Source organism: Pavona decussata, unplaced genomic scaffold (assembly GCF_977016875.1).
Source record: "Pavona decussata unplaced genomic scaffold, jaPavDecu1.1 SCAFFOLD_44, whole genome shotgun sequence".
NCBI lineage: Eukaryota > Metazoa > Cnidaria > Anthozoa > Scleractinia > Agariciidae > Pavona > Pavona decussata.
The window spans coordinates 1,265,305-1,290,570 of NW_028145466.1; the positions used below are offsets into that span (position 1 = coordinate 1,265,305).

At 38.9% G+C, this 25,266-nt stretch overlaps 1 protein-coding gene across 1 annotated transcript; it reads right to left on the reverse strand.

Annotated features, from left to right (window-relative positions):
- Positions 1-12,940, reverse strand: LOC146482762 (ATP-binding cassette sub-family C member 4-like). Its single transcript, XM_085106841.1, has 6 exons — positions 12,380-12,940; positions 10,706-11,085; positions 7,735-9,131; positions 6,186-6,756; positions 5,544-5,680; positions 1-1,888 (listed from the first exon to the last, which is right to left on the reverse strand). The coding sequence occupies exons 1-6, from the start codon at positions 12,938-12,940 to the stop codon at positions 975-977; spliced, it is 3,960 nt and encodes a 1,319-aa protein (XP_084962967.1). The 3' UTR covers positions 1-974.
- Positions 12,941-25,266: the final 12,326 nt, after the last annotated feature.

Genomic DNA, 25,266 nt, shown 5'->3' on the forward strand with positions numbered 1-25,266 from the left:
ATAGTTTGCATAAAAATGGAACGTAACTCTCAGAGGAGAAAAATCTTATTGTTCCTGTACACCAATATGGCCGCCAAGACGTCACATGCAAACCATCAATTAACTTTCATTCCTTCTTCACTAGAGTAACTAATGTTCATAATTACAATACTAGATCTGTAGCAAAACAGTCTCACTATCTTCCTTATGCAAGAACTAGTTATGGTAAATTTAACATTCGGTTTCTAGGCCCTTCTATTTCGAATTCTATCGATAATGATCAGTTATATGTTCAAGAAAAGGATAAAAGATCAATATTGCGAAAGATACTAGGAAGCGCCTGAAATACTACATTTGTAAAACAGTTTTCACGATCTATTTGTTTCTATTAGTTTAATTATTAATATACACTTTTAGTTAGTACTATTTCTATTTCCTCTTATTTATTCTATAGTATTATTTCTCTAGTACAGTATTTATTTAGTGCTCACTGTGTGTTTTGTGTCAAATGTGTGGGTGTGTTGATGTGTGCCGACCTAAACTAGTATTATTACTTTTGTAAAACTGGCTGCCTTCCTCTTTTGTCTCTATAGTTATTCCAGGTAGCCAGTCCCTCCTCTCTTTTTTAAATATAATTAACTGTATTTAACGTTTACATTATAATTAACTGTAATTAACTGGTTATAACTGTAATCTGACCGAATGGGGGAAATAAAGCTTGTTGTTGTGGTTGCAAAATTTCTGTATGGGTGATGGCAATTTCTTATACGTTAAAAGAAAAAAAAATAAGACAAAGACTGAGAAAGCTACTCCGTTGAACTCAATAGTCCAACGGCGCCTTTCAAAGTAAGCCGGCGGTGAATTGTTACTATGATAAACGCATGCAGATAAATTAAGTGTACCATCAGTTATCCGTAGTTATGGCTTCGACAAAAATATGTTGATTATAATGTTTGAGGTTATAACAGCTGTACAGCAATTTTTATGTAAACGAATTAAAGAAATAAATTTTGGGAAGCGGCCATGTTGTAGAAAATCCCTCCCTCCCGACCCATGAGTGCTTCAATAGTGTCCAGCTCAGCCACTTGGCCTTCTCTTAACACTAAGATGACGTCACAGTCTTTAACAGTGTTCAGTCTATGCGCTATAGTGATCACAGTGGAATTCTTTAGTTTCTCGCGCACGGTGGTCCAGATGGTCGCCTCTGTATTGGGATCCACATTTGCTGTGGGTTCATCCAGTATGACGATCTTACTTTGTCGTAGTAACGTACGAGCCAGGCAGATCAACTGCCTTTCTCCAACACTCAGGTTCTCTCCTCTCTCTAAAATAACGTAGTCAAGCTTTCCCTCCAGATTTTCCACCATGGTCTTTAGTTCCACTTCTTCAAGGACATTCCATAGCTCGTCATCTCTGTGTTCCTCCAGTGGATCGAGGTTCTTTCTAAGCGACCCACTAAAGAGAACAGGTGATTGGCTGAGGACAGAAATACACTTTCGGGATTCCTGTAGTCGAATGCTTTTGATGGGTACGTTATCAATGTGTATCTCTCCATCAGCTTCAGGCATGCGTAACAGAGCAGCTACAATGGACGACTTTCCATCTCCAGTTCGTCCGACAATTCCCACTTTCTTTTTTCCTGGAATCTGAAAGCTTAAATTTGTTAACACTTGTGGTCCACCTGGATAATATCTGAGGGCAACATTCTTAAAGCTCACGTGACCTTCATGAGGCCAGTTTATTGGTGGACGTGTTTTGATTTTGTACCCCGGTTCAGGGTCGAGGATCGTGTAGGCCATGACTCTCTCGACGGACGTCATCTGGTTCTCAACGTCTGAAAACTGTCTCACTGCATATTGGGACATGTTGGATGTCTCAACAACGTAGGCAAGAGCGAGTCCAGTTAATGCTGCAAAAGAAGTAAAAGTGGCACAGTTAAAATATGCAAATATATTTACCTCTTTCTTTGAAGAAGGTAGTTCAAAATGGGGTCAACGGTGTTAAACCTCTTTCATTTACACACGATCTACATCCGGTCTACATGTTGCACTTTCGTAATAAACGTTGGCTATTGAAAACAATTAATAAAATTTGGGCTTGACTCACTAAATGCCGAAACTTGTAGACTTGAAACTACTGAATTGAAAATATCCTCAAACGTAGCAACGTGCGCTGGATATTTTAAATACATACATACTTTTTTGGCTCGGCCCCAAGGGGCATTTCATCAAGAAAGCAAAAATCATCAATATAACTAGATGCAAAGAAGACACTTATTAAATATAACCTACGTGAAAGAGTCATTCGAAAGCTTCTTTTTAGGTAAACGCTTGAGTTCATTGGATCAGGGCAGTTAGTTTCTAAAGAAACTGTGGTGCTGTGTCGTTGGGGAGTAGAAACGAATGTTTGGTTTTTCAACAGAGTTAATAAACAAAGGTGAATTTATCCACCGTAGGAAGATTCTAATGCTGACGTTTCGAGCGTTAGTCTTCGTCAGGTCAATTACGTATTGTGCATTTAAAAAAAAAAAAACATTCACTGATTTGCCCAGTTTTGCTGCTGGCTGTAACTCATTCCACAAAGAGATCGCTCTAACCTGAAAGGTCTTTTGGCCACTTGCAGTACCGAAGAGTGGGATGTGAATTTACTAGAATTACCTTCTAAAATGATGTCGTAAAAAGCGTAATTCGTCGAAGTAAGCTGATATCCACCAATTATTAAAAAAAATGCTAGTGGCAACTTTTTGGCAAACTGAGTAAGTTTGAACAGACTCTACACGGTACAAGAATTACTTTTGGCTTCATCACTACGCCAAAAGATCACAGAGTACACTCTGTTTATTTTTATAAGAACGTCTGATTTTGGAGCTGAGACTGAACGTTCATATAATTTTTTGCGATTTGAGGCTGAAAACGTTGCGCTTAAGATGTTCTTATATTACATGGTATACACTACATGTATTTCAGTAAATCAATGCGGACATGACCAGGAAACCTATCAAAGTGCATTGCCTGCTGAGATATGGTATCAAGAACTGCTGATTATGACAAACCGAGTTGTGTGTCACCCTAAAATGTTATACAAAACATGCCCTTAAGTATTTTGGCTAATTTACATTTGTTACCTTGATTTTATATGCAGATAAGCAGAATAAAAACGTTCTTAACCGACTCTCAGCCTGAGGAATGTTCTTAATACGTTCTTAAAATTTTGGTTAATCTCAGCCTCGACGTTCTTACAAATCAAAGGCTCCTGTGAGCCAACTCGTGAATGCAGATGACACATAGTAATTGAAATTTAGACGGCTACGGAAACTTCCTTGAAAGCTAAAAGAAATTATATCTTTGCCCGATTATGTAACGAAAAATAACCATTCTTGTACTATAAAAATGATTGTCAAATTATTCTCTTCAGATTGAATAAGATTATTCTGATGCGCCAATTAAAAAAAAATCATGTGTTTTTTTAATTCAAAGTTCATAGAAGCACGCCATGTGCAGCTACGTCATGCAAATTCGTGTCCGATAGTCCGGGGCTACTGGATTTTGCGATCGGGCTAGTGGATTCTGACCATCACTTGCCCGATGGGCAAGTGAAGTTTTTTTGGGAATTAAAATTACAAAATTACTGTAGGGCATACTTTTTTTTTAACTTCCAGGTAGATTTGCGTTTTTCAAGCCGATCTCACAAAGGGAAATCTGTTCAACAAAGTATCGCATTACATTTCATGCCCGACATAAATGCGTGAAATTTTTCTTTTGGAGTTCAGTCCACGCAATCCTCAAGTAAAAATAATGAAATATGACAAGCTCTTGCTAAATAAGAATTATTTATCGACTGCGTCCTTTTGCTTTCCCAAAAATTACCAGTTGTAAATTTCGAAAATGAAACATTTTTTCCCTTTGAAACCTCTATGAAAGCTGACAAGATCTTCAAGTGTTTTTTTCACCAGAAATTTGCATAATTTTGTTTACGACGTCAATGATGCGTGACATGGCACGTTCCGCTTTCGCGTGAAAACTGACAGCAAAACTAGTTTTTTTATCGAACTAATCTAGATGTCGAGTTTTCATGTATGCAAAAAGTTATGATTAGCAGTGAACATTTCAGTTAAAAAGAGTGCTTCTTGCAGCTGAAGACATTTTCTGGTGGCAAAATTTCAAGTTGCGCAACGCTATATCACGCATTATTTCTGCCTAAAACGATTCAGTTAGTTCAATCGCGAAGGGAGGTTAGGTTAAAAAATCGGCGAGGCCTACAATAAATGGTCGTCTTTATACTAGAGGACGCATTATCCGTCTGGACGAACTTAGGCAAACATTTGTTGTTCGTCTGGTTATTCGTCTCTAGTATAAAGACGGGCACAAGACGCATTATCCGTCTGGACAAACTATTTTCCGTTGTGCGTCGTTCAAGACGAACAACGGAAGATAACTCGTCCAGACGGATAATGCGTCTTGTGCCCGTCTTTATACTAGAGACGAATAACCAGACGAACAACAAATATTTGCCCAAGTTCGTCCAGACGGATAATGCGTCCTCTAGTATAAAAACGGCCAATAAGGCCACTAGTGCTAAAGGTAAAAGCTCTAAAAAGCGTCTTGTTTATTCAAAGTCCATGACGACAATTACTTTTAAATTAAATTATATTTTAATTAAATTATTTCTAAATTAAATTATTTTCAATTCTTAAAAGACACTGAACTTTGTAAAAAAAACGAAACTGAAACCTATAACTTTGCTCAGATTCAACGAAAAATCTCCATTCTTACACTAAAATGATTGTCAAATTATTCTCTACAGAATGAATAAGAGAATTCTGATGCGTCGTGAAAAAAATGTTCACGTGTTTTTTTTTTCACTAATTGAGTTTACGACCCCAAACTTTCTGAAAATCTGAAAAAAACTTGTAACTTTGCTCAGATTTAACGAAAAATCTCCATTCTTGCACTAAATGATCGTCAAATTATTCTCTACATATTGAATAAGAAAATCCTGATGCGCCGTGAACAATAAATGTTCGCGTGTTTTTTTCACTAATTGAATTAAAAAACTCATTTACTGCGCAAGCCCGAAAGTTAACGACAGAACCGAACGACCAACCAAGTCAACAGTCAGCTATCGCTATAACTCGTTCATTGCGCATGCGCGCATTCACGAGTTAAAAAAGTTCTTATAAAAAACAGAGTGTACTCATCCTGAATGACGTTTGTAACCGTGCAAGTTGATATAATTAGAAATATAATTCGTAGAACAACGTGTAGAGGTAGCGTTTTAAGATTTAGTTTTTCTTTGTTATATTGTTGTCATCTTGTATTATCTAACAATTATTTAAACTATCTAACAATACGTATAGGCTTTGTTATCATTTTATTGTACCATTAGATATGAATTTTGATCGGTAATTAAATCGAGACAGTTATTATTGACATTGATAGCTTCCTGGTCGTCTTTTAAGTCTGATTAACGTGATAAGTTGTTGTACAATGACAAAAAATGGCTTAAACTTAACTCTGAAATTTAGACATCATGTTCTAAATTTTATCAGTTGTCTAAGTTCCTACCTGGATGATGAGATAGGAGAACGGACAACAAAGCAACTCCGGCTATAAACACTGAACAGAGGACATCAGCTCTTACTCCAAGCCACCGACTGCTCGCTAATACCATGGAAAACACCTGATTGTGTAGGTCTTGATGCCTAGAGACAAATCAATGATAATGCATCTTATTTAGACAAGGAACTGACAATTCAATTGACTACCACTTTAAAGAGGACACTAGAGTGCGTACGTTTTCATCCAAAGTGATCTACATGGCTAAAATCTCTTCACGGTTCATTTCAATTTGCTCAGTGGTGACCATAATTCTGTCATGTTTCATCTGGTTACAATTGCCGCATCATAACAATACCTGGACAACAACAACGAACAACAATCTTTGTTCGTGCCCAGAGCATGGAGAGCATGACTAGGAGAGCATGACTAGGAGCCTGTATATCTATTAACTCCTTGAGTCAACTCTTCCCCGACTAAATGCCGTATGAGACTTTAGTTGTAATTGTTCTTCATTGGTTGGGTTTAAAACTGTAGGCGTTCCAAAGTTCTCTTGAGACCCGCTCTAAAAATAGATCTACTAGGAAAAGGGATAAATCCAAGGATTAGTGTGAGAGATACAGGCTCCGAGTCAAGGACTCCAGTACTTACTGATAGAATTTGTTAATGTAGTCCCTTTCCTTTTTCCGAGTGCGAATGGTATCTAATCCAGCCATGGTCTCAGAGAAATGTGAAAACACGGGGCTGCGGCAGATTGACTCTAGCCTTTTTAAATCTCTTGAAGTCTTCAAGTAATACCGCGCTAGGTACGCGAATATCATGAAAATGGGCAGTGTAAAGAAACCGAGCCAGAAATTCGTAAAAGAGGGCACCAACGCTGCGGTAAACACAAATAGAAGCAACTGGGTGGCTAACAGAAACATCTTGGGTAGAAGCTCATCAATTGCTCCAATGTCTTTGGAGAATCTGTTCAATATTCGACCCGCGGGGTTTATGTCGAAAAATAATAATTGGGCTTGAAGAACACAGGCGACCATTTTATTGTGAAGATTTTCAGCAGCTCTGAGAGAAACGTAGAAGAAAACATAGGCACGGATGATGGCTAAAACAAAGGCAGCGGAGACAAGGCTGGCATAAATACCCAATGTTGTCTCATGTTGTTGGTTTTTCGCGGTCATCTTTGTCATATAAGAAAGCCAGACGTTAGGAGATACCATTACAACTAAAAAGAATGAAAATAACATTAATTTGGGACTTTTTGCCGGATTTATGTCATCTTGAAAACCTCCCCGGAATGTGCCATGCTTACACTATCGCTGAATACCTGAGTGGAGAGACGTGAACTTCTTTCCCTGGAAGATTTCCAAAACTTTGCCACTGCGGCAACAAATAAAAATCAAATCGATCTCCACGCAGGCAATTTCAACAGTCAAAAGACTTCTAAAGAGGATAAATCAAGCTAATGGGAAGAAGCTACAACCACAAACCGCTGTTCTAACACAGTAGACGGGTTATCAGTTGACTATGGCTGAAAATCGACTTTGTGAGTGTTTGCTGGAGTTTTGCGTTAACCGGGCTCTAGCATTGGTTACACTGTTTAATGCAAACCCTGGCTGCGAGCAAACAGAAGTAGTATTTTCTTACCCATTTGGTCAGATAGAATAAGACCTAGCAATTGTGTTTCCCTAGGGTGAGGTTTTTGCCCTTGACACTTATTTCATGCTCTTGTTTCCGTGTCTGAATTGGTCAAGGCGTTACTTGGGCTTAATTTTCATAACTGACGTGCCGACACGCGTCACCTGATAACGGCAGTCGTTGGTAAAGCCGTTGAAATTCACATTAACATCTACTGCGTGACGTCAATTAAAGAAATCTCAAAATCATCACAATAACTTAACGAAACTAGGAAAAATAGAAAACAAGCAAATTATTCGGCCTTCTTCATATCTCTGCTGTGGCAAGATGATCAGGAATTACCGAATGAGTAAACTCGCAACATTTCCTGGTCAAATTCTACGACAATAAAAAAAAATGAAGATGAAAGAGTTTCGACTTTCAGTAGAAATCGAAAGTGTGCATTGGTTAAGATCGTATTGGAATTTCAATCTGTCAAACTTGATGATAAGCTCCTCTCATAATCATCTTAGAGAGATATCTCGTTTGGTGGTAATGCCTGAGGGCATACTGTAAACAAACTAACCTTGGGAGGCCAGGAAGAGAAACACAACTGTTAACATTGCAGTGAGATTCATTCCCGCTCTAAAATAATCCCAATACAATGCTGAGGAAATATTTCCCGTGGCCTTATCTTCTTCTGAGACCTCTAGATGCTCAACAAATTTGTCATCAAATGACTCCGACTGCGCTGTTTCACTTTCTTCTCTTGCTTGAGGAATTCTCGTCTGTTCCTCGGTGGAGGTGGCAGATGGATCAATGACAGCATCGAGAAATTTCCCTTCATTTTGTAATGCATGAAAACTGCCCTTTCCTTGCACAGAACCTTTGTGAAGAATCACTACTTGATCGGCTGCCTTCATATGCTTCTCAGCATATGTCGCCAAGATGACAATCTTTTCTTTAAGCAGCCTGCAGATACACTGTTCAAATATATGTTCACCTACTTTGGCATCCACAGCACTGAGAGGATCATCCAATAGATACACACCAGTATCTGCGTATACTGCGCGTGCCAGATTGACACGAGCCCGCTGACCTCCACTCAATACTATTCCATGTTCTCCAACAAATGAAAGGTCACCATTTGGAAATCTTTTAATGTCCTCTTTCAGCGCACATGTTTTGACTACTTCGGTGTATTTCTTTTCGTCGTACGCCTCACCAAATAAGATGTTTTCTCTAAGAGTTCCTGGGAAAATCCAAGCCGTCTGTGTGACATAAGCTATAGTTTCTGAACAGAAAACGGTTCCACTTGACTTGATTATCTCGCCAGCGACTGCGGCCAGGAGTGTTGACTTTCCACTGCCAACGTGACCGGTGATCACAGTAAGACCTTTATCGGTTGCTTCAAAACTGACATCTCGAAGAAGATACTTTTCTCCATTCCCGTTCTCTTTCAATTTACATGTAAGACGTGATACTGCAAGGTGAGTATTCGCTTTATTACGTAACTTGACATTGGCAACATCGCCATCATTTGAAGCGTAATGGACTGTATTTTGATTTTCAGAAATGCATTTTTGAACAGTGGAACCGGTTTTCATTGTAGGTTTTCTGACCAACACTTGGGGAAATTTATTTCCTTCAGTTTTACGAATACTCTCTTGGCTAAACGATGCTTGGAAGTATTGCAGCTGACCGAGGGGCATGTTTTCCAAAACCAGAAATCTTTCAATCCTTTTGAAGGACACAAATAGTTCATACGTTAAAGGAATGGCATTACCTAACCTGAAAGATAGAGTTACTCGTAGTAGGTTCATGAAAGACAGTACCACGAAGGCCATTGAAGGCGATAGGACTTGACCAGTGACCAGGAGAGTCAAAATCGCCAGAAAAGCTGCCACGGTGCTCGAGCTAAATAGGAAACTCTCTACAATCGACAGCAGGGCGCTCTTCTTAAGGAGAATCCAAATTTCACCCCTACAATGTAAGAAAGGCAAAACAGCAAAGAACTCAAAAAATGAAACACATGTCGAATCTCGATGTATGCTTTTAAAGGGGCAGTTTTACCCATTTTAATGTCACTATGAATAGCTAAAAAACACACTTTTTTTAATTTTTGGTAGACAATGGCACTGGATTAACTTCCTTTTACGGGCACTTTTGTTGTTTGCAGCTTTGAGGCTCTTTTGTTTCTAGATCAAAAGCTTGAAAGAACCGACGCTTACCAAATTTCCGACCGCGAGATTCAAAATCTTCGTTGATGACCAGATGCTGACAATATCACCCTTCTCGGAGGTGGGATAAGGGAAATGTCGCTAAAAGGGCTAGGGTTTGTATTGTAAAATACAAATGGAAAAGCGCAAAACAACTACAAGCAAGACCCAGTCATCGGATAAGAAACTGAAAATTTATGAGAAGTAATTAGGATTTTTTTCTGGTTTGTTTAATGACCGGCAATAGGCCAGGTGCTTTTAAAGCCATAGCCGCTGCGAGGAAAGTAGCCTACCTGCAGCGAAGAACTACCGTATATAGTAACGACACTATCAATTATGTGCAGTAGTTCCACTAGTGTATATTTAACTTGAACGCTTTCATGGCCGTTGTGCATTGTTTTCTCGTCTTTGTCTCTTAATCGTCAGCAAACTATTAATTGACAAAAACTTTACTTTCCACGTAGAAGCGCGTGCCGCCAACGTTTGTCAAGTCTTCTGCGCAACATGAATGAAATTCTAACGATGACCTTCCTTCAGCTTGTTCGGCGAATTGCCTATAGAGAAAAGTTACCGACCTCTAACATTTTTTTGGCGCAACTGAGCTTCTTTGAAATTCGCGCTTAGTTGACTCCATTGTTTTCTTGTTGTCATAAATGGTCAATGAGTACTAGTTATCATAAGTACGTAAATAGTACAACAGTACAATAGTACTAGTTATGCTAATGTAAATGGTTACAGAGACGCGTGCACTTGACAACAATCATTCCGCTATTGTCACTTGACAAGAACCATTTCGCTCACGCAATCAGAAGAGATCGTCGAGAAAGAAGTTTCAGTTTCTAGGAAATGTTTTTGAAGTTTAAGATAGAGAGTTTGTTTTCGTTTTCCCAAGTAGGCTACCGTTGGGAAAAAATTGTCTTCAGCGACAAATTGCCGACTGAATCCGATTTGACCCGATTATAACTTCGCGAAACAGGACAGAAAAATCTCTATGGACAGACAACAAAAGGTTTATTGTCTTAAAAAAATTTAAACCATAGCAATAGGCAAAGGTTGATATGGAATCGTTAAAATAGTGGTTGAAAAGTGCACAGAAACTACTATTAATTATGTTTAGCTGCGGATGGCTAGGATAGAAGGGGTTGCAACTTCAAAAAATTGGCCAATCTTTTCAAGTTCTTTCTGTGTATTTTAGAGAAGTCGCTAAAAATTGATTATGGTTCGTTCTTCCTATGCGAAAAACCTTAATTTTAGCTTCCCGATGTTGTAAGAGGAATTTCATATTACAAAACAGGTCCTTTTCTTTAATCACGGATCATTAAACTTCTTTGAGCTCACCTTCTAACTTCTTCAACCTTTTCACGGTATTTTTCCTCCCACGCATGCGTCTTTAGTGCACGAATGCCAGTCACCAGCTCGCTCATTAGTGAAATACGTCGGTCCGTCACTTCGGCGGTTTCTTTTCGAAGTCGACCACAAACGGACGATATTTTGAAAACACAGGGTATTAACGCTATTAGAAAGCCAACTCCTATTAGTGCCTGCCAACCGATGAGGGACAACAGTAAGCATATTACAGCCACAAGCTCGAAAACAGCACAGAACGAAGTAAATATCCATCTGGGGGCCAGTTCAATTCTTTGGACGTCGTTTGATATCAGGGATATGATATTCCCTTCTGTTGTTTCCCGAATGCTTTGCTGACTGATGAGAGGAATCTGCAGACAAATACAAAGATATAACAAAACCCGTATAAAACTGCAAGCGATGATTGTGATCATTACGAACTTTTACAAAAGCAAAACATGTAATTAGAAGAATATATACAGGAAACTATCCTAATAATATACCGAGTGAAATAAGTGCATTTAAACACCATGTGGGCATGTTTTCGTTCGTTCGTTCGTTCGTTCGTTCGTTCGTTCATTTATTCATTCACTCACTCACTCACTACAATTCCTTGCCGGGTTAATGCTCTGACAAAGGGTTTAGGCTCACAACATCAGCACCTTTACAGTGGCCAATTTATCTTAAGCTAACTGTGTTGATAAATCAAACATTCGTCTCAGTCAGTTACTGAGACAGCCGTCAGCAGCCAGTCACTCGGGCAAACAGGCACTCCTTCACTCACTTAAGTCAGTTAGTAATGTAATGTAAACTTTTTTTAAACACACGAAAAATCATCAGTTTAGCTAAATTTATGCATCATGGTACACGGCCCCGAGTCTGATAGCTCTGACAGTCAGTTAACGAGTCACACGGGATCAGTCACTCAGTTAGTCAATAAGTCAGTGGTCAGTCAGTCAGACAGATAGTTGCAAAGCCAACAGGAAAGTCGGTCATTCACTTGATCGGTTACTCGGACTGATATGCGATCCGTCAGTCAGACACCATGCTTACATTTATTCCAGTCCCATATCTATCCACTTCTCTATCTTTCTCTGTTGATGTTGAGAGTGTTTAAGATTTCAGCCAAGGACTGAACAACGGTCATCGAAGAGGTAGGAGCTGAAGTATACAGTGAAAATACCTAGTGCGTTCCGCGTATTACTTCAAGAATAGCTTCCAACAATCTCGAGCGAATCGCAGTCTTCGTTTCAAACTTGAGACGTTGAGTTGATTATTACAGTCTTTCAACATTAGCCTCATTTGAAATCTCGCATGTTGATTGGATTACATGAAAATAGAGCCTAATACGGCAGTGGAACGCTTTCAACAATCATGGCTGCCAGAAGCAGGTAAAGAGTTTCTATCACTGTAAGAGAAGGAATTTTAAGTGTATATAATTAAGGTTTACAAGTAAATGAAATGCCGTGAACTAACGAAACTTGGAGCGTGAATACTGCGTGACTCGATCCAATCAAGATTCCAGATTTTCAGTGAGGCTACGGTTCAAAGATTACAATGATAAATTCAACGTTGCAGGTTTGAAATGAAGAATACAGTTCGTTGGAGACTATTGAACGTTATTTTCTGATTATTACTGTTTATTACTGTAATTAAAACTCTTGCCTTGAGATAAATGATTCCCCTTAGGGCACTACTCAGCCTCATACCAAGCAAGTCAAATCTGTAACCGGAGTAATGTCTGCAGGCAGTGGACAATCCAGCCAATGCTAACAGCAAACAGCAAGCATATGTTAGTGTGCGATTCATCTCGGTGGAACTTAACAAACGGAGGAGCAAACCGAGAACAAGTGGCTGTGAAACACGGCAGATGGATTCTGCGAACCAATAGCTCAAAAGGTATAAAATTTCCTTCAAGGAGATCGTTCTCAGAACACATTTCCAAAGTTCGGGTTGTTTATCCGCGGTGCTGTTACATTCTTGTACATGGTTGTTCCATTCTTTTTGAAGCTGCTCTGTCAGGTGACGTGTTCTGTCGTCGTCATGAAGCGGAAGAAAATCTGATTGGTCCAATGACCGCTTGTTTCCTATTTTGAAGATGCCGTTCATCCAGTAGAAGGTCAGACGGGAGAGAAGATTTGCCGAAGACATTGGATGAGAGGACTTCTCTTGACGCGTTTCATCGTTTTCATCGGTTGCTAGGATCTCGTAGTCTTTGGATGGCATCGTGCTGTTAAATACGTTAACATTTAGATGAAAACACCATACAGATTGATAGATGTATTAGTTCATTTAGTGACACAAGCATACTCGCGAAACTCTGAAATAAAATGCATCTATCATTTATTTACCAGGCTTACAACATAACATCACATTTCTTTCACACCCTACAGATTGTTTCTTAAAGATTTCTCCTTTATACACCGTCAGGCGGTGTGCGTCACCACCCACAAAGGGTGCTGGGTAAAAGTATGGAAATTGCTCATTTGCCTCTGGTCACGATCGAGTAAACATCTCCCGAACGTAAGACTTTGGTCGACTTAGTGTCGCACTGAAACTGGACATTCAAACTTTGCTTCCTTTTCCAAAGACTATCACTGAAGACAGCAATTTGGCAAATTTTTACGTCCAGTAGCAGCCGTAGATGCTTCTTGTTGGATACACAAGGCGGTTTCGTTGAGTTATTCCCGGTTCGAAGATAGCTTGCGCAGCAGTCGTTTCCGTTTCCTTTGAGCCGAGTGGGGCAAGCACGAAAGACGCACGAGGACATTGGGCGAAAAGGAGCAAAAAAGTAGGAGCGGGGGGAGTCCTTTTCGCCAAATGCCCTCGTGCGTCTTTCGTGCTTACTGTACTTGCCCCGCTTGGCTCAAAGGAAACGAAAACGACTGCTACACAAGTTAGTTCGAAGACAATCAAAGGCGAGAATTTTTTATGCTGATTCCTAAACTAGTATTATGTGCCGTCACGTCTGCTTATAGACGCTAGTTATACATTAATTTAGACCGCTAGCGGTCGAGCGGTCTCTTTCTCCTAAGTCATTCTGTAGCGCGCGATTTTTTTGTAATTTGCATAATTTTACTGTCACTTCGCGTGCGTGATCCAAAGAAAAAGTACGACTGCTCGCAGTCTATTTTTCATTGCTTTCGCTCATTTTTATAGTGTGCTGTTTTATCTCAGGGTGAGCGAGATCTACATTTCTTTCTTGGATTTCTTGGAGAGAAATAGCATTTGCCCGTTGGCTTTTCCGGTCGGTTTCCCGGGATTTGGGCTACTTAATTGCTTTACAAGTCTCTTCATAGATTCTTTATTAGTTCAACGGCTTCCAACGGGAAAACCATAAGGGGTATACCCGGGTAGACCCCGAAAATTCCAAAGTAGAAAGGATAAGCTAGCTTAACGTGAAAAAGTATTGACCAAACCCGGCAAAAGTAAGAAATGCAGTAAATAAACGACCAAAGCAACATGGCGGTAGGCGCAAGGTCTTCACCTTTGAAATGGCTACAAACGCGAGCAAATGCTTCAGCTTAAAAGGTAACCTAACCAGCATTAAGCCAATTTGTTCCTCTAACTTTGAAACGAATTTCGACGGGGATAAAATGTCACAGACTTTGTTAATGACGAGATTTTCAACAGGCTGACCTCTCCAGACTGATGTTCTTGGGCGCGAAGACTACTGATCAAATAACGCATTCTGGTTGGTCAAATTTCGTAACGCACACCGCTTCACAAATGGTGGGTGCGCGGGAAAAAACTGGTACCAGGTATAAAAACGAGGCCTTTTGGGATGAACGAAAAGTAATTTTCCTGCGAGAGCAAGCTCACATGTACAGAGAGACTGTTCAGCGTATAAACTCTTTAATAGCAAGTTTTTCGGTTCGCTGGTTTTATTCCAAACGAGCGATCTCTAGTTTTTCTCGGTTTGTTTCTTGTAGCGATCTCAAATACAAAGTACACAGTCGCGGAAACAAATCGTTTAGATGTTTTGTTTCTGGAGGATTCAACTTTCGAGCGCAATGGCTACAGAATGTACGAATGGATGCAGATACTACGAAGGTTAGTTTGGTATGCTAAATTAAATGAGTTTGCGGAATGGCCTGTGGAATGGCGTGCGGAATGGCATAATTATGCCACAGGCCATTCCGCATGTCATGCCACAGGCCATTCTGCAAACTCATTCCTCCTTTTACCCTCACCGCAGCGAGGATTCGATAATATGAAACTCCCATGAAGATTTGTATACGTGATTAAATTCTTTCGGCCAGTTCAATTTCAGCCTGTGGAATGCCTCGGCTGGGTACCCCCGTTTAATAGAATATTCATATTCATTAATGCTTAAGGTGATTCCGTTGAATTGCATTGCGCATCCTTGCTGCGCATAATTTTTCGCGTCATTTAGCGCGCGCACGAGCGCGCGCACGCACAACATTACGGGATTTCCGTGAGCTTAGGCTCGGCAGGAAAATAAATGGTCCTTTTCTTCTAAACGAGCACGGTGACCCCCATTTTTTAATGCATCAATTAAAATGTCATACGGTTGACCACTATATATCGCGATTTAAAGAAAAGTTTAATACTCTACTTTGAGATATTTTTATTTGAATGCTTTCGAAAGCACGCATTTAGGTAGTGCTGCTTACCTGCACACGCAGCAAAATCTTTAAGTTCCTTCATAATCTTAATTCCAGTTCAATGAAAATAGTTTGTTGTGTAAGATTAAAGTAAATTTTGTTGAACTGATTCGATATTTTAATGCAAGAAATTAATTTTTCTAGAAATGATAGTTCCCTTTTCTGATTACTAGCGTTCCTAATATAAACCTTGTGGGTCATCTATTTACTATAATAGCCATCCAGGTTCTACAAAAACGAGCACGGTGACCCCCATTTTTTATTGCATTTTTGTAATGCTCATAGCATAGTCATGAACTGGACCAAGTCTTAGACAATTTTAAATACTCCTTCTTTTTCAGCGGAATCACCTTAACAGCGGGTGTTGATATATCGAGAAAGAACCCAAAATTTGCAAAGATTTAGTATCGCAATGAATCGATTTTGCAAAGTTTGCGATATTAGTGTAGCTGGGATGCAAAACCATATAAACATCCTCGTAAAATCAGTAAGATTACCAAATTCCCCTTCAAGCATTGCCGGACCATTTCTGGTTATTTCCCGTGAGCGGCACGTTCATTCAGCCATGCCATGAATAAAAGCCTGCTTCACACTGGGGACATAATGACATATAACATCATGGGCATAAGAACACACAGAAAACTTCAGTTTTATACGTTATGTCGTCACTGCTGATGTCATTATTTTTCTGCTTATTTTGTGTCCGACACACTTGTGGCATAAAACATGCATTGAGAAGGGAAGTGAATTTCGGCGTTTGTCACTAGTGTAAACCATGATTAACGTTAAAAAACAATGCCAAGTTACAAAATTGTTGATATTTTTTTTACGAATTCAGTAGTGAATATTGCTACTTCTGAACATGTGCTTGTTGTTTGAATAGACAGGGGGATACTATATAGCTAGTGTCTATACTTTCTTGTTGTTTAACGTTAAAAGGTGCCACTTGCGTGATCATTTTAAAATATGCTGAAAAGATTCATGAGATTCTTCAAGTGGAACGTCAATGTTCAAGTTAATGCCTTTCTCATTTTAACGCAAGAAAACGTATCTGTAATGTACATGTATTCAAAATGGTCTTCTAACCCTTCGTCAATCTACAGCTTCGAGACTCATATGTTTGCAACCTGAAATCATGTTTAGGACTTGACTGATTTTTAACTAATTTAGACTTCAAGTTCGTAAATAATACCTCTACAAATATAACGGTGCGTTTCCCCAGAACAAAAGGTCTTTTAAACAATGGAGAACTGACTTAATGATGTAGTTGAGTCGCCTGCCTTTGTAAAAAACGTCAACTGTCTCTGTCAAGGGCGCATTCGACATGCACCAGAAATAACTGTTCCATGAATGACACCGGTCATTGTTGTGGTGTTGCTTTAGCATGTTTAAAAGTTCCAAACAAGCGTCAGGTTTATTGTAACAAATCACTTCAAAATATTCATGTTAGCAGCATTGGGGTAGATTTAGAATCTTTCGAAAAGTACACCGAGAAAGGACGAGCAGGAGAGAAATTAAGTTGTTGTGGGTCATATCAAACCCGAAACGACGAAGATTTGCAAACTGAGAATTCTTCTCCATGCTGATTGAGCAGCAAATCAGTACATCATAGAAGGGACATGCACTCAGTTGTCAGACATGGCTGATTCACCTCGCATTTCGGTAAGGGTAGCTAGAGTGGTAACTGAATATTTAATTTGGGGACTGCAAACAAGAGCATGAATGGAATGAAAACGAATTGCAGTTACAGAATATTTCAGCCAACCTTAGAACTGGATGCAACACAACATTTTCCCTTAAATGAAATTCAGGTATATTTCTGTTTTGTAGCTTGTTTTGTTATACACGGTCTTCTCGGACCGAGTTATAGAAGTCACCCTGACAAACGCAACCAGCCATGTTTAAAAGTTGTTAATTAACCTGTACATATTTAAAACACATGGATGGGGAAACGTAGAACTGATGGGGGCTTTCTTAAAGAATATTCGATCCAAGTCTAAGATGAACTCCCGTCATAATGGGTGCCGTTTTTCGTCAGGCTTTTTACGGACGCTGTCTGCTAACACAGAAGGATGTTTGTGCGGCTTATAACTATGCGGAAAAAAGAGATCTTAACAAGGACTATTAGAATCCAGATAAAATGTTGGGGTTAACCATGTATTTTCCAGAGATAATTAAGCTACAATAATTCAAAAAGCGTTGAAATACAAATCAATGGAAGCCTAATTTTAATTACATAAGCAATGCAAACAATAAAAAATTTACAGAATTGAAATTTTGCACTTTTAATCCGTATACTCTTGTTATTTTCTGAGTAGCAGTACAGAAACAACTCTTATTGCAGATCGCACTTGTACCAAATCCTCAACAAAGCTGTCATCAAATGACCCATAATCCGACTGTGCTGATTCACTTTCTTCTCTATCTTGCGGCATTCTTGTCTGTTCCTGGCTGGCGGTGGCAGATGGATCAATAACAGCATTAAGAAATTTCCCTTCATTTTGTAGTTCATAAAAACTGCCCTTTCCTTGCACAGAGCCTTTGTGAAGAACCACTACTTGATCAGCTGCCTTCATGTTTTTCTCTGCATATGTCGCCAAGATGACAATCTTTTCTTTAAGCAGCCAGTGCAGATACACTGTTTAAATATATGTCCACCTACTTTGGCATCCACAGCACTGAGATGATCATCCAATAGACCAATCAGGTCAACAACCAGAGACATATATATCTGACATTCGACATTTCATTTGACTCTGAAGATGACTTCCGCTCAGGTTGTCGAAACGTCAGTCAAAGTCACCACAAACAGTCCTTCTCAGCACCACACTCACCCGGATGATCATAATTTACGTACTTGTGCCAAGCTAGTTTCTCGATAAAAGCTAAGACAGATGATACTTTTGGTTGGACTAATAGCTTCGATAGGCAAACTCATGTATTACACAAGTTTTCGAGAAATGTTTGTCGATACTGAGTTTTAATAACCTGATATGTGGTAGTGTGCATTGTGCAAACAAATCAAACAGAGGGCCTTGAAGCCCAAACTTATAATTAGCCTGTCATTTCAGGATATGTTGTATCTAAGAGACGTGTTAGCTTTTGTTCTATGGCACTCATTAAGGACATGATTTCTAGCCCAAAAATACAACTCTTAAAAGCACCTTTTCTTGTTCGTTTGATTGCTACAGATCATTCTGCAGGGATTTATGATGCAAAGCAGAATATCAATCCTTTCTGGGAAATTCGAGCCTATACCCTTATGCTTATTAGCTCAATGGTATAAGTCAAATGGGTCCAATGAGCTTGAACAAATGAAAATATGGTGCATATGTTATAGCCCTGCTTGTCTAAATCACTTTTTTTTTGTCAAGCAATGTAACTGATGTTAACAGAGGGCCTTGAAGCCCGAACTTAGCGTGTCATTTCAGGATATGTTGTATCTAAGAGACCTGTTAGCCTTTGTTCTATGACACTCATTAAGGACATGATTTCTAGCCCAAAAATACAACTCTTGAAAGCACCGTTTCTTGTTCGTTTGATTGCTACAGATCATTCTGAAGTGATTTATGATGCAAAGCAGAATATCAATCCTTTCTGGGAAATTCGAGCCTATACCCTTTGCTTTCTGAGCTGATTTTCCAGAAGGCGGCTACAGAAATTGACGTTTCTGTTACCTTTTCTTAAGATATTTATTTATTTATTTATTTATTTATCTTTTTTTAGCCTTTTCTATTGAATTTTACATTAGTAACTTAATAGATTACAATGGTCATTAGCAAATATTTATAAAACCAAAGTATTTTTTTCCTACTCCCCGCCCCCTCTCTCCCTGATTTGCTAACCTAGCCTCACTCTCTCTCAAACGTCTTCTAACCATGCAACGATTTGGCTTTGAATTCGGCGCGCGCTCTCAGATCAGAACTAAGTCATTAGACCTAGCGTTTCGTTTGGCTTCCTGATGCAAAGTTTTCCTGAGGACATTATTAAGTCTAGTGAGGGAAAAAGTCTTACGAGTGCAGCGTCCTGCCTCGTCTAATATGCTCTCTATTTAGTTCTCTTTTGAGCTAAACGGGTAACTTTCAGTTACTCGGGCGTGAACTATAAAGGATAGCATGTTGTGTGCTTTGCTTGAGGAGCTGACAGTCTTTGGCTTTAAAAAGTAGGTCTTAGGGATGATTTCTATTCGGGCAACGTGAAATTTCCGCTAATTGTTGAGCCAGCCAAAGTATATTTTGTGGTAGAAAAGGGCGCTAACCCTTCCCTGTTCAAATGTTGATTTCAACATCTGGGACTTAAGCTGATATGGAAAACACTAACAAGTATGGGCAAGGATTTTCTCTTCAAGAAGCGTGAGTTTGAAAAGCTATTCTATTATTTTTCGCCGTTATAACTGTAGCGTTGTAAGGCTAGTCATCGATTAGTCGAGAAGTGCGATCTTGGTCAGATTTCCGGACTCAATGTCATAAATAATTTCCAGATGTTCGTTTGGCGTGATTCTCATTACGTCTTGAATTTATAATTAAGATGGAAAATCAATCTAAAATGCTGTCTTGCCCCGATTAAGCCGATTCTTTTGTGGAAGGCTAGTCTTGAGCGCTTAAAGACCGGATTTTGGTTGAGATTTAAGATGCGTTGGCGCCGTTAATATTTGCCAAATGTCACACTTGTTTAATCGGATCACTGGTCATGTCTCATTTCACTCAGGTGTCAATGTCACGTCTAATTCCAAAGAAAAGCCCCTCTTTTCTCTTGCATAGTATTTCCTGACCTTACTTTCTTGTGATGAACCATAACAGGAGTATTGTTAATGACTAGCATATTCCTTCAGCTTAGAAAGTCTCAAAATGTGCTCAATTTCTGTAGCCACCTTTTTGAAAATTAGCTCAGATATATAAATGAATCAATGCCAATACGAATACGAATTGGTCTCTCTGACAAGCTGTAGAGGACCTAGGACGAATTTTTTCAGTGTAACGTCATATACTATTCCAACGAATGTACTTTAGCCAAGTATGTTACATTTATACAGCAGCCATAGAATGTTACAGTGTAATTACACATATCAAAATGTAAATTAAGTATAAGGGAGACTCAAATTTGTAAGCACATCACAAAGGTTTTAATCAACCAAGTTGTCTAATTAAATCATACCTTCCGGACGCTTATGTCGCTTCGACGAAAGAACACAGACGTGTTTATACAACAGTCATACAATATTAATTGATGACATACATATATTAACATGTAAATTATAGTATAAGGGAGAATAAAATTTGTAAGGACACCACAAAGTTTTTTAATCAATCAAGTTGTGTAATTGAATCATACCTTCCGGACGCTTGTGTCACTCAGTGGACGAAAGAACACAGACGAGGCGTCTTTAACCAGCTTTGACTAACCTGAAACAACGCAATTCACATCTTTGTAGTTATCAGTTAAAATAACGAACTTTTCACTTGATCGATTTAAAACGCCATGTTCAAGTTCTAGCTAAAACTTTTGCCAGAGTCTATCGTAAATCAATACCAAAACCAAACCCCCTTTCTTGTCTTCTTTTTTCTTTTACCCTGCCAATCAAACGGAGTTTCAGTCGAACTCACAGGGCACAGAGGAGTCAACTTTGATGTAAAAGATTAAAAGATTATCCCCAAGCCAGCTATGCTCACCTGTGGGAAAATGATCGTCGGAAAAGCGAAGCTTTTCGAGCCAGGCACGAAGTGCCGAGAGAGAAAAAAGAGACAAGGGATGAAACTCGTTCAATGTGGACCGGAGCTAGCCTGAGTATCAGGCTTTTCGGGGAGGGGGGGTGGGGGAGGGTGAGAGAGAGGAAGGGGAAAAGGGAAGTTCCACAGTCATTGTGATGCATGCGGCTTGTGTCTTGGGGATAATCTTTCAACAGGCACGTAATAAGATCCCATGACACTTTGTTCGATCACGTTCTTGTTTATAAATGCATTCCCTGTTCGAGGTCCTCTGACTTATTTCCAATTCCAGGCACGTAAGCTGGTTCTGATGCGGGTAGGTTTTTTTTATCTTTAAACGGACAAAATAGCTCTTGCTAGTTGTATGAGGGAGGCTCGCGGCAGTTTTTTTTTGGACGGGGGTGGAAGTTTTGAAATTACAATCTAACATACAAGATAAACTTCGATCTCCTTCATACTACATCATCATTTCAACACATAATCAAAGTTAATTTTCTCGGTTTCCAAGCAACAACTATTACCGTAGCAACGGTAGCGCATAGCCTCTCATTTTAAACATTGTCGATTATCTCGAAATCTAGTCAGACACTTTATGACGAAACTTTAGGGATTTGAACTCCTCAATGTACACAAATTGTAGGCGAAATTAGAAAAAAAATCTGTAAGAGCGTTTTCAAGTAAATAATGAATCAATTTTTACGGGGTGATTTTGTTTATTCCCGCATCTTTTACCAATAAAACTTGACACTAAATAGTTGCTATGTTCAGAAACCTTTTAATCTCCTCATTTGATATTCAATACGAGTATTAAAAGAGGGCTTTCCACCCAGCCCTAGCTTCGCAAGGTTTTGCCAGCCTACGTATTTCTAGTTACTAAAAAGGATCAGGGCCCGTTTAAACGGTTTCAACATTTGAACAACATTCCTTCAGCAATAGTTCAACGGATGCTGGTAAAATAATAGAGGCAAAAACTGAACGGAGTGTTCAAACGGCTTCAACGCCCTTTAACATTTTCGAGAACAAAGCAAATGTTGAATCGACGTTGAGTAAAAGCTTCGACCAATTTGAAAGTTGCAGAATCTTTTCCCTTTCTTCCAGAAATCTTTTTTGTGAAAGATCGCATTGAAGAAATTACACGTCTTGTGGCTGCGGTAAAATAATTTTCCGTGGGAAATAATATTCATCGAACACGACAGCACCGCACGCCCGTTGTACATTTCGTCGTGTCAGAAATAGATACTCGCCAGTGGAACTACGAAAAGATGATGCTCATCAAAATAGTTGCTATGTTCAGAAACCTTTTAATCTTCTCATTTGATATTCAATACGAGTATTAAAAGAGGGCTTTCCACCCAGCCCTAGCTTCGCGAGGTTTTGCCAGTCTACGTATTTCTTGTTACTAAAAAGGATAAGGGCCCGTTTAAACGGTTTCAACATTTGAACAACATTCCTACAGCAATAGTTGAACGGATGTTGGTAAAATAATAGAGGCAAAAACTGAACGGAATGTTCAAACGGCTTCAACGCCCTTTAAAGGGGAATTATCACGAAAATTTGCTGTCATTTCAAAACCCAAAAATGTTTGACTGTCAGCAGAGACAACGAAATAATTGTCAAGTTTGTTAAAAATTATCACCCCAATGCAATAAACCTGTCGATTAGTGCCTCTGGTCAGAGACAGAGTAGGCCGGTATGGATTGAAACTTGAAAAATATTAGGCTAATGTTTTTCAAGTTCTCGCATTTTTGTTTCCAAAATGCGCTAGAAAAGATCACGAGTTGTTTCTTTCAAGAATTGAGTTGATTTCGGTCCTCTCGTCATTCTAGAATTATTTGGCAGGTGATTGAAGGTCTTATTTCATTTGTAACAAAAAGATATCAAAAAACCCATGATACTTCCCCTTTAACATTTTCGAGAACAAAGCAAATGTTGAATCGACGTTGATTAAAAGCTTCGACCAATTTGAAAGTTGATTGAACACGCCTTCAACAAGCCTTCAAGATCTTTTACACCTCAAACTGAGAAAACCCTCAACACTCACCTTCGTCAACACAGCCAACTCTTAAGCAGCATCCGATCCGTACGCTAGTCTGCCCGAAGTGACTACACTGTTGGTGATCAATACATGGAATAATTTAACGTGCGCAGTAGACCAAGTCAGTATCAATCACTAAAGTTATGCTTATTACGCATCATCCGTTCCGTGTAGTTGCCAATAACAATAGCCCCTTCTCGAACAATCAAAACTGGCTTTTACGAAATATCCCAATATTAAATGGAATAGAAAACGGCTCTAAGAATACATTCATCTTGCTGAATTAGATAAAATTTCCCAGTTCTGTAGAATTTTTCTTTCAAAGTATCATTTAAATGAAATGTTAGCGAAATTACGATGCTCAGTATATGCGTGTTTCCCGTAAACCAAGGGCGTTTCACATCAAGCACGTTTTCTCTGCTGTCGTTTTCAACACTGAAATGGTTTTTATTGAATTCTTACCGTTTTGTTCAATTCAGTGAAAGGAATATTCGTTTATGCAATATGGTTTCCAGTTTAATTGATCGTCTCGTTCTTCCTCGTAAATATATCCTAGACGTCATTGTTTGACAAGAGATCGCTGTGGGCAACAGTAGATGTATTTCTAAGATACAAGTGATATTTCGAAAAATGTGCATCTATTTCGAGATTCTGGGTAGTGAAAGTCTATGAAAATTTTTCCCAATTTCAAATTGGTTGGATGAACTCTGCGTAAATGTAAATGGTCTCTTTAGCAAAGAAACTTATTTTTCTCGACCTCTCCTTAATCGAAAGTATAATTCCTTGTGAAATCACTTTAGTTGAGCCTGTTAGGCGGTCGCAACATATTACTTGTAAAGCAACGGGCCATTTCAGTGATGGCGTAGAGGTATGAACATGACAATTAAGGGACGGACCATTAGAAAAGTAGTGGGGGGGGGGGGGGGGGATTTTCAGTTTGCAGGAATTTTTTTGCGCAGTGCTTGTGCAGGAATTTTTTTTTCGGTTGATACCCTCTGCACGAATTTTTGTTGTTGTTGTTGTTTTCCAGAAAAAAAAAAACTTTAAATAAAGGATTTTTAAAAAAAGTTGTACTTTGTGGGCTTGGAATGATTACCTTTAACCCCTGAGACAATATCTAAAAATTACGGCATAATGGTCAAACCTAAACAAAAACAACGAAATTAGTGTCTTAGTAGTATCTAGTGCTGGTAGTAAAATCAGCCTCATACTTAAAGAAAAGACTGGTCATCATTTTTAAATAATTTAAATCAAATTTCATGTACTCTCTGTTTATTGATTGTTTACTTTTTAACACATTTTAATAACAATTGATTCAAAATTTTTCAAAACTGTTGGCGCAAAGAAATCTTATGAAATATTTCATAACAAACACTTCAAGTAATATATAACTCAATTTACTTAAAATTTAAAAGTCAAATTCATGGGGGGATTGTTAATGTTTTTGCTTAATATTAGGTGGAGACAGACTACAGACACGGTCCCCTTTCATTTTATACACGATAGAGTATCATTAGCAGAGTGAAATGTTGATTCTTACTTTATATCACAATGATTAAAATGCAAATCATATTTTTTTTGTATATGATCAGACTTGTATGTATGATCTTGCTTCTTTTAAATATATTTTTGTAGAATGTTTGGATCATTTTTTGTTTCTGGGCAACCGAGCTCGAATCATGATAATCGAGCACGAGAACCATCTCGAGCTCGATTTGTAATCCACCTCTCAATATCGTACTCCATTTGCGGTAGATCGAGTACAGGTCTATTCGAGCTCGAAATCGCCTTCGAGCTCGGTTATCTTCATCGAGCTCCACATCCATATCGAGCAGCGTTACTTATCGTTACTCGATTAGGGGGTGTATCGTGCTCGAATAGATTTGAGCTCGATATCACTCAGACTTCCAGCTCCGCCTAATATCTAGCTCGGTAAAAAATCCACCTCAAATTGTTGTCGATGTTCCGTTATTTTCCGGGGTAGGGGGGAGGGGTGGGGGGGGGGGGGACAGAGAACGTTTAATCGAGCTCGATCTATTTTTTATTTCTCTTTTACAGAAAAAAAAAAATGAATGAAAAATATAGTTTTTTTTCTTTAATAAATTGTGTGATTTTTCTCTTTGTCCCTTTCTCCAATAATTGTTCACTCGAGTTTATTATTATTCCGGATTACGTTCAATTTAC